Raw genomic sequence first — 13,263 nt, forward strand, 5'->3', positions numbered from 1 at the left:
GAAAACAGGGAAGCAGACTTCTCAACTTTTTATATCTCTTGACTTTTGAGCCATGTGAATATAGTACCTATTCACAACACAATTTAAATTGGAAACATTTAGCTGGGCGTGGTGGCGCATGTCTGTAATCCCAGCACTCAGGAGGCTGAGGCAGGAGGATCGCTGAGTTTGAGACCAGCCTGGCCTATATAGTGAGTTCCAGGTCAGTCTCAACTACATAGTGAGACCCTGTCTTCAAAAAAAAAAGGGAAAACATTTATTATATCCCTTCCCAACTTTATCCATCTATAGTTTCCAGAAATCAGGTTCTTTCACTTTCTGAAAAACCACTAATAGAGAAGATTTGACACTTGTGCACCTCTGTCCTTGCAATGATTCTAAAGCTTTAAGTAGTCTTCACCTAATAAAAACTCCTCTTAGGGCCAGGATTTAGCTCAGTGGTGCCACCACCTGCCTCATAAGCACAAGGTCCTGAGTTCAATCCCTGGTACCAAAAAAAAAAAAACTCTTGAACTAATTTAGGAAGGCAGAGCAGCATAGACAGTTTAGAAATAAATAGGAAAATCTGATGATAATATATACAATACAGATGCTCCTTATTTTATGATGGGGTTACATACCAATAAACCCATCATAAGTGTGAAAATAATGTTTTGAAAATGCACGTAATACACCTAACCCACCAATCATAATTTAGCCAGGCCCACCTTAAATGTGCTCGAAACACTTACATTATCCCACAACTGGGTGAAATCTTCATCTACAATGCCTATTTTACAGTAAAGTGTTAATACCTCAAGTAACATACTGAAAACTGTACTGAAAGCAAAAAGCAGAATGTAATCCTTGCTGTCTTAGGCCATTCAATAAGTTTAAAAATAAATGGCACCCTACACCATAGTAAAGTCAAAAACTCTAAAGTCCAACTGTCATCATAAGTGAGAGACTATCTGTATTAATGAATTACTGTTACTTTTCTTAGATTTGATAATGGAATTGTGACTGTATTCTTAATCTATCAGAAAATGTTAAAAAGAAAAAGAAAATGTTGAAGAAGGCTATGTCCACCACTTACTTTCACAGAGTCCCACAAAGAGAAATGTATACAGATATAGTAATTTATGTGTACCTACAAATGCAAGTCTATATACAGATACAGTTATACAGAAATAAAAAAGTACCATGACTAAATATTACTATTAATTTAGGCAAATATTACACATTATACTATTCTCACAACTTTTTTTTGGTACCAGGGAACAAACACAGGACTTTGCACTTGTGAGGCAGGTGCGATGCCACTGAGCTAAATCCCCAGCTCCTCTCACAACTTTTTTGAGGGGTTGAAATTTCTTAATATACTAAGCTTGGACAATACTTTTTTAAACCTTACTAAAGTTTCCAAAAATTAGCTCAAATGCCACCTCCTACAAGAAGCCCTTCAGGATGTACACAGTTGGGAGGAATGATTCCCTTTTTCACATTTCCAAAGCACTTATGTTCATACATCAAAAGCCTGAGTAAAAGCATCATTGGGCCCCTACCTCAAGCCCACAAACCTTGCTACCCTCACAAATACAGCTCTAGACTCAGGCCTCCTAGCAAGACCTAAAGCAAAGACAAGTGCTTAAGTGGACTGACTGGAAAATATACAGATCTCAAGACTGAGTAGGAAAGCCCGAGGTAGTGGCGGCTCCTCCTCTGGTCACTGGAGACAGTAGGCCCGTTATGAAGACATCTGGAGACTACAGATACCTTGAAAACCTCAGCAGAGACCCAGGCTCCTTACTGGGGACACTGGCAAGGGCTGGAAGCAGCATCAATACCTTAGGACATAACTTTATTGGAAACAAGGTGGTGGGTGCAAAGGAGAGCTAAGAGTCAGGCTCCGTGGGAGGTGGCGGCTTCTCATCATCAGGGGGACAATCGATGAAATCAGCCAGCATGGCAGCTGTGTCATCCTCCTCCTTTTAAGGACAAAAACAGAATTCAAACAGTCTTCCTCTCTCCCTGTCCCCCGCCCACACACACACAATCACACTGGGGTAAACCTCTTTCTAATACAGCCATAGGCCTCCCCCTGCCAGCCTCACCTTCTCACTCCAAAGATGCCTGCCCTACCCTCTTACCTTTTCCTGCACAGCTGTGGCCTCTGCCTCCATCTCTTCTGCAGGTGTCTCTGGTAGAGACAGCACCTTGTCACCTCCACCTTCTGTCTCCTCTTCCAGTAGAGTTGGGGGATCAGAGGGCTCTTCTTCAACTGGCTCCTGAGGAGCTGGCCCTCCAGTGGGGCTTTCCCCTCCCACCTCACCCTGGGAGGGCAGCACCTCAGGAGCCAGGGTGGGGGCTGTCTCAGCCCCAGGCTCCTCTTCAGTTCCTGGCTCTTCCACTTCTAACAGAAGCCCGGGTTCAGGTTCTGGCTCAGGCGGCACTTTGGGAGACTCTGGAGGGGGCAGAGCTGGAGGCAAGGTAGGGGCTGGCGGTCCACTTTCTTCTACCTCACCCCCTGCTGAACCAAACTCCAAGTCTTCGACCTCTTCCAACTCTTCCTCCTCCTCTTCCTCTTCCTCCTCTTCTTCCTCTAGCTCACCTTCCTCCTCTTCAAACTCTTCTTCAAACTCTTCTTCCTCTTCTTCCTCCTCAAAATACTCTTCTTCCTCTTCTTCCTCTTCCTCAAAGTCTTCTTCTTCTTCCTCTTCTTCCTCCTCCTCTTCTTCCTCTTCATCCTCTTCCTCTTCTTCTTCATCACTACTGTTGATATTAATAACTGTCAAGTCTTCTTCCAAGGCTGGGGGTCCTGCCCCTCCAGGAGTCCCTTCAGGAACCAACTGGGGTGGTGGAAGCGTCACAGGACCAGGGACAGGTGGAGGCGGGGGAGGAGGGAGAGGCCCTGGGGCTGCAGGAAGTTCTTCAGGCTCTTCCTTGGCTGGCACAGGAGGGGAGGCTGTTGGTGGCCCAGTGGGGGCCACCGGGGGAGGACTGTTGCCAGAGGGCGGTGGTGGGGGCAGAGGTGGTAGCCCCTCAGGCACAATTACCACACTGTCGTCAGAGTCGCTTTCCAAGGAGATCTCCACATCAGATGCCTCTTCTTTATCGTAGTGGACAAAGGCTGGTCTGGGCACTCTCCCCGCAAAAGTTTCATCTGGGGGTATGGTAGGTGGAGGAGTCCCACTAGGGGCAAGGACAGGGTCCTCACTGGAGCCCGCACGGTGGTTCTCAGGGCCAGGAAGAAGCCGAGGAGGAACAGACACCAGGCCTGAGACAGACAAGCCAAGGTGATTGGATGTGGCTGGAGGCCCTGGGCGTGCTGGGGGCACAGGGCCTGCAGAAGGCATGGAGCCTACAGAGGGCATGGGGCCTGCAGAAGGTAATGGGCCTGAGGAGGGCATGGGGCCTGCAGAGGGCATGGGGCCCACGGAGGGCATGGGGCCTGGGGGATGGAAGGGTGGGGCTCTGAACAGAGATGGGGCCTCATGAGGGGGAACTGAGGTAGGTGTGGGGCAAGTGGGGCCCACAGTCTGGAGGGGAGGAACTCGAGGGTGGATCAAAGCAGAACAAGTCACCAGCGCTTCTGAGCAGAAAGAGGAGACCTAAAGAAAGAAAGGACAAGTGTGAGCATCAGGACTACAGAGACTCATGGGGCCTGAATCTAAGAACCAAAGGGGAACCTGGGCAGTTACCTCAAGGCTATCTTCTCTCTGGCCAAGGGAAAAAGCCTGAAGAGCACAGGAGAGAGGAGGTGGGCAGCGAGGAGAAGGCGCCAGGAGTAGGGCCAGCAGCAGGCGGTAGAGTTCACGGCGGCAGCAGGAGCTGGTGTACGGGGAACTGCCCAGGACCTCGCCCTGCTGAACACCCATGGCCAGGGGTAGGACCAGATCATGCAGTCTCTGAAAAGGACACAGAGCACACTAGAACTTTACAGAGACCACCCGACCTTTCTCCAGAGCCTCCTCCCAGGTTTCAATGGACCCACCTCTGCGGTATATAACCCTACACACATAGCAGCAGCCCCCTCCCCAGGCTCCACAGAGGCCAGGCTCCACTAACCCTGTGAGTCTCCTCCTTGATGAGAGGCCCACACATGAGGATGGTCCGGCTGAGGCCTGGGGAAGAGAATGGTACGTAAGAGGCAGGGCATGGTGGCACATGCCTATAATTCCAGCTACTCAGGAGGGTGAGGCAGAAACATCCCAAGTCTGAGGCTAGCCTGGGGAACTCAGCAAGGCCCTATTTCAAACAAGTGATGGGGATTTTAGCTCAGTAGTGAACTGCTTGCCTAAAATGCAAAAGGTCTGGGTCCAATCCCCAGAACTGTCAAGAAAAGAGAAGGGAAGGTGAGGGAAAGGAGAGGGAAGTCTGTCGGGATGAGTAGCATATACATCCCAAAAGGATGTACAGCTTTGTCACTGCCTACCCTGAGCAAGGTACTTACCTTTTCAGTCTACTTTCTCAAGTATTACATAAGAGTCAAAAAAGTACCTCTATAAGCCAGGCGTGGTAGCACACGCCTGTAATCCCAGCACTCGGGAGGCTGAGGCAGGAGGATCGCTGTGAGTTCGAGACCAGCCTGGGCTACATAGTGAGTTCCAGATCAGTCTCGACTACATAGTAAGACCCTCTCTAAAAACAAAACAAAACAAATGTAAAAAAAAAAAAAAAAAAAAAAAAAAGTACCTCTACTATATATGGATGTTGACAATACTTAAGTGGTATAATGTAGATAAGACATAAATGTGCATTTACATTCTTGGTTGAATGTTGGCTTTCCCCTTCAGATGAGGTAGGGTGGTGAGCAGTAAGACATATGAAAGAAACCCAAAAGAAAGTCACCCACTAACTGCACAGCATCTGACTACTAACTTTTTACAGATTAATGGTTGCACTCGAAACAAGAAGCTCTACTGGGCAGCCTGCCCTGCGAGGAATTTGAGCCTCAGAGGCAGAGATTTTTCTCCAAGTGCTAGAACTGTACCTAGCATAGAGAATGCAAGTTTCCACCTACAGACCCCAGAGATGCGAGGCTGTTTCTGCATGTTCCCCTAGCCTCTCTGTTTTATATACGCCCTATTTCACCACCTGGTTTTGAGCTATAGCTGCTCCAGGGCACCCTAGATCTGTGAGAGTACAGGCCTTCACCCACCTCTCAGTGCAGCTGCACACACATCACTGTTGGCATTATTATCTCCTTTCCGCTGGCTGGGCGGTGCCACAGCGTCCCCCATATCCAGCTTTAGCTTCTTGGGTGCACTGGGCTTGCCAGTTTGTAAACCCCCATCAGGGCTCCCTCTGGGACTGCGAAGCTGATAAAGGAAAACAAAAATCACACACGCAGGCACACGGGAAAGCAGGACAGTCAGGAAACAGTGTTTGGTAAAGAGGTATATTTAAACAAAGGCCACAGGAGCCAAGGGACAGGAGCTGAGGTGTGACTCACCTTGAGGGCATCAGCTGGTGGAGAGATGTCACTGAGCAGGTGAGTGAGCAGGGCTTCTCCAGAGGCTCCTCCCTGAAGCACCCCTGCAGAGGTGCCACAGACCTGTACCCACAGTTCTAACACAGCATACACTTTAGTCCGAATGGTGCTGTGGTGTGAACAGAGGGCAGGTTACTAACGGAGAGTGGATGTGCTAGAGCCCCTGGCCCACCAGCATGACCTCTCACAGTTTCCTCTTTATTCCCTTCCCTTACAGTCACCTGTAAGGCCGCTCTTGGCCTGAAGAGAGGGTGTCCCTGCCAATGCTCCAGGCATTAAGGACCTGGGGGAGCAGGCGGCTGATCAGGGACCCAAAGCGTAAGAGCCGGCCTCCACACCTGGGGGCAGAGATGGAACGGTGACCCTCACAACCCTCATGCCCCAGACCCTTCTTCAGAATCTGCCCAATTCCACTCACGCAAGGATGAGAGCAGAGAGCAGGTCCAAGGCTTCAAGGTGGATAGAGGGCAACAGCAGCAACCGTAGAGGACCATCTCCAAGCAAGCTCTGGAGAAAAAACAGCAACACTAAAGGGTAAGGGAAGAACAGGAGAGCCAGGGCAAGACAGAAACACAGGCAGAGCAGACAGCTATGGCTATATATTCACTGGGCCCAGCTCTCCCATTAGACAAAACCCCACCTTCTATACAGATCCTGGTTGAAGGGTAAAGGGAGGTGGCTGAATCTCTCAAGTGACTCACCTGATCCCCAAATTCACTCTCCCCTAGGGAAGCAATAGCCACTAGTGGTACTGCTCTATGTGAGCAAGTCTACTATGACAGCAGCACATGTATTCAGGAAGCAGGGAGTAATGATACTTAGAAAGAAGCAAGAGCTTTTGTTTTTGTTTTGTTTTGTCTCTCACTATGTAGCTCAGGGTGGCCTTGAACTCATGGAGATCCTCCTGCCTCAGCCTCTCAAGTATTGGGATTATAGGTGTGTACCACCACACCCAGCTAGGAGCTATTTTATCTGAAACAATAAAGTGCTTTCCGGGTTGTCCAGGATGCTGATCAAGAGCTGCATAAAAGGACAAAGTCCACTCACAATATTCTTGCCACTGACACTGAGGATCCGGCAGATGAGATCTAAGACTTCCTGCACAGGCACAGACACAGGAGCCACAAATTCAGAGCTGTAAGGAACAGTAGCAAGAACCTCAAAACAAGCTCCCAAAGGAAACAAAGTCTTTGTAAATAGGGAAGGGTGTAGAGGGGTGAAGGGAGGGCAGGGGAATGGGAAAAAATAAGAACCAAATGTATCAAGTGAAAGTACAAGATCCCAATGATGACTATAACTGTACTATTTACCTTAAATGTACCAAAAAACCTCATGGAAGAAAACAAAAGGGGGCTCCCAAATTAAGGTTTTAGCTCAGCAGCACTATGCCTGCCTCACAAGCACAAGGTCCTGAGTTCAATCCCCAGTAACAACAGCAACAACAAAAAGGCAGGTCCCCAGTGTGACTCCACCTCCACCTCCACCCATGATGAAGATGATGAAGATGCTATTCCCATGATGAAGAGGATATTGCCACTCACCTCCTCCTCCTCCTCCAGGCCCCTACTCCCTCCCAACACCCACACACCTGAGCATCAGCCCCAGGCAGCGGGCCAGTCCCGAAAACCTCTGCTGAAGCCGGAGAAGAACATGGGCATCACCTTCTTCTGAGTGGGAAAGCAGTGTCTCCACATCAGGGCCTTCATTTTGCACAGGAGCTGGAAAGCAACAACCACCTTTTACCCTCTATATCTTTCTCCCATCCCCTGTCTCCATTTGTTGTAAGTGATCGGCACATGTTCTCACCATGTTGCCTAGAAACCAACTGCCCCACTCTTCTGAGCGACTCTCCTATCCCCTCCTGAAAAGCTCCTCCAGCCCATCCTACTGACTACCAACCCTGGTCCCTACCTGTTTCTGCTCCCTCATACAGAGCCCCCAGCAGGCTGTGCAGTGAGGCCAGAAGGCTGTGCAGCTCTTGCTCCCAGCTTTCTGTGTGCTTCAGGCCCTGGGAAAAGCCAGCTCCTAATGAGGGAAGTTTGGAGTAACATTCACAGGCCAGCTGCAAAAGAAAGGGCAGAAATTTGGTAAGATGGGAACTAGCCCAGCAACAGAGCCCCTCTCTGCTAATGTTCAAGAGAGGTGGTGATCAAAGGGAGGACAAGGGATTAAGAGGCAGAAAAGTCCATGTTAACAGGGAAGGAGGATGTTCCAGTGTATCCCATGTGATTATTATAGAAAACTAATGAGGGAAGTCTATTAAATGATTATAAAAACTCATCACAACAATTTGAGTACATTCTAGAAATGTCCATTTTGTTTTGGGAAGACTCAGCAACACTTGCTTGTGCCACTTATCTTACCATAAAATTGTTTTCTGTTACACTGTGATGTTACTTCCCTAACAAATCATCATGTGCTGAGCACTTCATTTGACTATATTTTACCTTCACCTTTTCCCATTCATCCGCTGGTATTACTCTCATTACTCTGAATCCTTTTGAGATTCAGAAAATTGTTTGAGGCTGCAAGCTGACCAAAAAATGTAAAATAAAAATCTTTATTTACTTATGAAGATAAAAAAAAAAAAAAACGGAAGGAGCAGTAACAGAGAAAAGCTAAGAATGAACCATAACAGATGCTCCCAGCTCAGCTCCCCAGGCTCTGTATCTCTCCCTTCCCTTTTTACCTGTTGAAGTTGAGGGCTCAAGGAATGTACCCGAGACAGGAAAAACGAGGCCAGCTTGCCCTAAAGGTAGGGGGAGTAAAAGTAAGAGTCTATGAGCCAGTTCCAAGAACTAAAGATGTATATCCCATCCATTCCCAGCAGAAGATTCTATGACTAGATGTTTCTTTCCTACAGGCATAGGAAGCATGATGAGTCCACTAGGCAGCCAGGAGTAACCTGGAACCAGACATGTTTTTGTGGAATAAAGACATCCTGCATATTAGCTGTGTGCCTTAGCTTCCTGTCTAAAGACAAAGGCCCTGGCCGCAACCCACAGACAACTGGGCTTCCTCATGCCAGTTTTTCCAAAATGACAGTCACTTATCTCCATCAAGCCAAAAGGATAGAGTCCTGAAAAACAACAATCCCCATATTCCAGCTCTCTATCTGCTTAGACGTTGAAAGGAACTACCTAGTTGAGGAACTTCCTAGAGGCATGAGGGCAGGACAAGTCAGCAGAGAAGAGTGATCTGGTGGAGCAGAAGGAAAGCTGCAAATCTCAGAGCAACAACCAGTCAGTCAGCAAATCTCTTCTCTTCCGGCTATTAGAAAGTCCTGCAGTGAAACTATTTATAACTTAAAGGCCACAATTTATTTGGGGGGAAAATCAACAAGGCCTGTGAACATGGATGGAGAAAAAAATTACACCACCATTTTCACTACCCTATAAATGAAATGCAGTAAGGTGGGTACAAATAGTTACAGTATCAGCAGTAGCTATGACTATCACCAACAGAACTCACTTATTTTCATTTCACAATATGCTTATAACTTTATCTTGAAATATCCACATACATCACTAATATGAAAGTACAGAGCCAGGGGTAGTGGTACACACACTTAGGGGACTGAGGCAGTTAGGGTCACTGAGGGGGAGGGGAGAGGAGTGGATAGGTAGTTGGGAGGGGAGGGGAAAGAAGATAGGTAGTTTTAACACCTGCCTCTAGTTTGTAGGTTACAGCCTAGGCCTTGGCATCAGATAAATATAGGTTCCAATCCCTAATGATCTTAAGGAAGTTACTTAATTCCAATTTCTTCATCTGTGAGGATTAAGTGCTTTGAGGTATTATCATTATAAATGTTGAGATAGGTATGTAGAAATCTCAAGAATGACCAGCCATGCTGGGGTAGACCTGTAATGCCAGCACTCTGGGAGGCTGAGACAGAAGATTCCTAAGTTCAACTCCAGCCTGGGCAATTTAGCAACTTCATGAGACTGCCTCAATCTGGGTTAAGAGCTATAAAGACTTACATTGCAGGAAGAGGCATTTCCATGAATACTTACTTTGAGAGAACCACAAGCCCGAGAAAAATAGGTCATACAAGCTTTCATTCCCTCCAATGCTGACTGTTCACACTGTGAGAAAACAGAAAGTTTAAAAAGGAAGAGGCCCACCAACCCTATACATTCCATCGCATCCCAGTATCCCAGGTTTCTTCTCTATAGTGTTACATGGGGGCAGAGGGGCTTCCTCTTCCTACTCAATCCTATTCCTCAATTACAATATTTAGCCCAAAGAGTATAAAAGAGGAGTCACTGGGTAGAGGACCAGGAAAGAATCTCACCTCTGGTCTGAGGCCCAGCAGCGAAGTGAGAAGCCCAGGGAGGTGGTTGACAGAGATGTCCCGGGAGAGTGCAGGAAGCTGGGCTGCATAACGGAGCAGGTCTTTCAGGACAGCCACAGCCAACTCCATGGTGGGTGGTGGATCCTGGGACTAAGCAACAACACCCATGCTGCCAACCTCACCTTCACTGTCACTGACAGGAGGAGGTACTAGAGGTATAACAACATGAGGCTTTTGATTTTGAAAAAACATCATGGTTAAAATCAATATTACCATCAAATCCACCATCCCCACAGAAAACACAAGAGAAAATACGTTCCGAAAGGAATGTTTTGTCTACAGAAAGGACAGCTGGTTAGTATTAAAGGTCTGGGGTCCCAGGAATTTTGGAAAAAAGGTAACAAGCCCACACCTCAAAGATAAAGCTAACTGGAAGATCTCAAAGAGGTTTTTGATTCTCATACTCTATTTTTCTGATGGCAATGGAGAAAGCACTTTTCAGATTGAAAAATAAATCTTAACCACAATAAAATTGCCCCTTCTCTCCAAGCTTGCTTTAAACTGACTGAAACCTGCCTTACTATTCACAGAAGACTGGTGGGAGTTGGATTTAGAAAGAAAATTAACACTACCTAAGGAAACAGCACATGGTATATGCCATCTGTCAACAAAATAAATGAGAATATTTAGTCCAATTGTCCCCATCCTCTTCCTCCTTTACCTGACCATTAAGTGTGGTATACCTTCAAACTCAGCCAATACAAGGACTCATCTTGATAGTATCATCCTCATCCTCATTTTTAACTGCCATCTAAATACAGAAGACTCTTTCCTTTACAAAATAAATTAACTGAAAAGCCAGGCCTGATGGCACACACATATAATCCCAGCACTCGGGAGGCTAAGGAAGGAGGATCATGAGTTCAAGGCCAGCCGCAGCTACACAGTTAGTTCAAAGCCAGTTCAAACTACAGTGAGACTGTCTCCAAAAAAAAAAAAAACCTGAAGCCCCACCCAAGGCTGCACAGAGACATCTGGCCACTTCTAGCAGTGCCAGATCAGGGCATTCTCACTAAGAGGCCCTCTGTTAACCCTTAAGGGCACACTAACGGTGGGGTTTTCTCCCATCCCCTCTACACCTGGCTCTCTTCCAATATTCTGAAGGAAACAAGTCATCCTGGTCATTTTCTCCCTAACACTAATCAATCATCAGCACTGCCTACTTTGCCTCTATAGTTCTCTCAAATCTATTTACTTATCAGTTCTGCTATCACCCTCAACCAAGACACCATGAATGTTCTACCTTTAATAATCTTCTACATAATCTTTCTGCTTTCACAATAGCCAGAGTGATTATCTTCAAATGAAAATGTGATGTTACCACACAGCTCGTTGCCACTGCTGCTAAAGTTTGAATGTCCTCCCCAAAATCATGCTATTATAAAGAAGAAACTTACCACTTGCCACCCCTCCATCTTGCACACCCCAGCTTCTAGAATTCTGATGACATCTACTTAAAACCTCTAATGTATTTCCACTGCTCTGAGAATAAAAACCAAAATCCTTAGCATGTCTGGCAAGACCATACATTGCTTGGTCCCCTTTCTAACTACTCCTCAGCTGTACTTTATTGTTTTTTGTTTTGTTTTGGTGGTGCCAGGGATTGAACTCAGGACCTTGCACTTGCAAGGCAGGCATGGTGTCACTGAGCTAAATCCCTGGCCCTCCTCAGGTGTATTTTAAAGCCAGCCCCACCACGTGCTTACAATTTTTAAAATGGCCGAGCTCCTGGTCTGACAGAGCTCTTGCACTCAGAACACTTTTCAGCCCAATTAACTACTACTGATCAGCTTCATAAAGCCCTCCCTAAACCTCTGATCCCAATCTCTACTACCCTTCCCCAGATGGAATAGAATTCTTTTGTTATATTTTCTCAGAGAGCTATAGTCTTAGTCACCTTAGAACCTACTTCATTTTGTCATGTCACAGTGACATTTATCAATACTTAACTAAAGCATCTTCCATTAAAACAAAAATCACTGCCTGCCTCGAAAGCACAAGGTCCTGAGTTCAATCCCCAGTAGCGGAGGAAAAATAATTTCTTTCAAAACTATTTTTGAAGGACTGCTAGCTGGGTATGGGGCACACCTGTGATCCCAGCACTTGGGAGGCTGAATTGAGACTTCAAGACCAGTCTGGGTTACACAGCGAGACCATGTCTCAAAAACAAAACAAAGGGCCTGGGATTTAGCTCAGTGGTTCCACCACTACCTTGATCCAACCTGGCCTTAAAACTCACAGCAATCCTCCTGCCTCAGTCTCTTGAGGGCTGGGACTACAGGCACATGCCACCACACCAACTGGTCTTTATATATTTTTTTTCTCATTGAGTTTATTGGTACATTTTTGGTATACAGTAGTTACATTCATCACTAGGATCTTGTACCTTTACATGACAGGTCTTGGTTCTCATTTTTTTCACCATACCCCTGCCCTCCCTTCACCCCCTCCTCCCTTCCCTATTTACAAATACTTTATTTCCATTTTTTCATTTTCTCATATTTTTTTGGTCTTTATATTTTTAAAAAGATGAAAAACAAACAATATGTAACCATGTAGTTCATGGCCTAAAATATTTACTACCCGCAACCACTTCACAGAGAAAATTTCCCAACCCATGCACTAAAACTATGACAGCATGGTCCATGTACATCTTACCACTCACTGTGCCTGGAACTTAGCATACAACCTACTATATGTGCTCAGGAAATGCTCATGAAATAATTAAGTGAAGAGAATGTTAAAAAAAAAATAGGAAGGGGTATTTAAATGTTAAGAGAACAAAAGAATGTACCAAAACAAAGGAACTTAGATTTGTCACTCATTAGAAACACTAATGAAGTGAAGCTATCTGAGGTCACAGCATGGGAACAGTCAGATGAATTAAAATAAGCCAGCAGATGAAAATATCAGTTCAAAAGGATGTTTCTATTTGAGTGCTTATCAAAAAATTCAAAGGTCCCAGCACTCAGGAGGCAGAGGCAGGAGAATCACCATCAGTTCAAGGCCAGTCTAGGCTACATAGTGAGATCAAGGCCAACCTACACTACAAAGTAAGGTCTTATCTCAAAAAAGCAAAACAAAACAAAACACACAAATACACATAAAAGTTCAAAAGGATGTTTCTGGGGTTTTTTTTTTTTTTAATTTGAAACAGGATCTCACTATGTAGTTGAGACTGGCCTGGAACTCACTATGTAGCCCAGGCTGGTCTCAAACACAGCGATCCTCCTGCCTCAGTCTCCCAAGTGCTGGGATTACAGGCGTGTGTCACCACGTCCAGCTCAAAGGGATATTTCTATTCAAAGTTTAACCTCTCACTATTAAGAACTTGCCTCTAAGGGTTGGGGATTTAGCTCAGTGGTTTGGTGGCCTGCCTTGTAAGCACAAGGACCTGAGTTCAATCCCCGGTACAAAAAAAAAAAAAAAAAAAAAA

The 13,263-nt window shown here is 46.0% G+C and overlaps 1 protein-coding gene across 1 annotated transcript in view; it reads right to left on the reverse strand.

Moving 5' to 3' along the window:
• Positions 1 to 202: 202 nt before the first annotated feature.
• Positions 203 to 13,263, reverse strand: part of Pelp1 (proline, glutamate and leucine rich protein 1) — a 19,797-nt gene continuing 6,736 nt past the window's right edge. Inside the window, exons 4-17 of the mRNA XM_010605769.3 lie at positions 9,768 to 9,917; positions 9,487 to 9,558; positions 8,163 to 8,222; positions 7,385 to 7,535; positions 7,062 to 7,191; positions 6,521 to 6,608; positions 5,892 to 5,980; positions 5,695 to 5,811; positions 5,435 to 5,582; positions 5,141 to 5,300; positions 4,048 to 4,103; positions 3,681 to 3,887; positions 2,130 to 3,590; positions 203 to 1,967 (exon numbers count right to left, since the gene is read on the reverse strand). Coding sequence (XP_010604071.2) covers positions 1,875 to 1,967; positions 2,130 to 3,590; positions 3,681 to 3,887; positions 4,048 to 4,103; positions 5,141 to 5,300; positions 5,435 to 5,582; positions 5,695 to 5,811; positions 5,892 to 5,980; positions 6,521 to 6,608; positions 7,062 to 7,191; positions 7,385 to 7,535; positions 8,163 to 8,222; positions 9,487 to 9,558; positions 9,768 to 9,917 — 2,982 coding nt within the window. The 3' untranslated portion in view covers positions 203 to 1,874. The remainder of the gene's footprint in view (positions 1,968 to 2,129; positions 3,591 to 3,680; positions 3,888 to 4,047; positions 4,104 to 5,140; positions 5,301 to 5,434; positions 5,583 to 5,694; positions 5,812 to 5,891; positions 5,981 to 6,520; positions 6,609 to 7,061; positions 7,192 to 7,384; positions 7,536 to 8,162; positions 8,223 to 9,486; positions 9,559 to 9,767; positions 9,918 to 13,263) is intronic.

This window comes from Fukomys damarensis, unplaced genomic scaffold (genome assembly GCF_012274545.1).
Source record: "Fukomys damarensis isolate Sample0158 unplaced genomic scaffold, DMR_v1.0_HiC HiC_scaffold_13, whole genome shotgun sequence".
Lineage (NCBI taxonomy): Eukaryota > Metazoa > Chordata > Mammalia > Rodentia > Bathyergidae > Fukomys > Fukomys damarensis.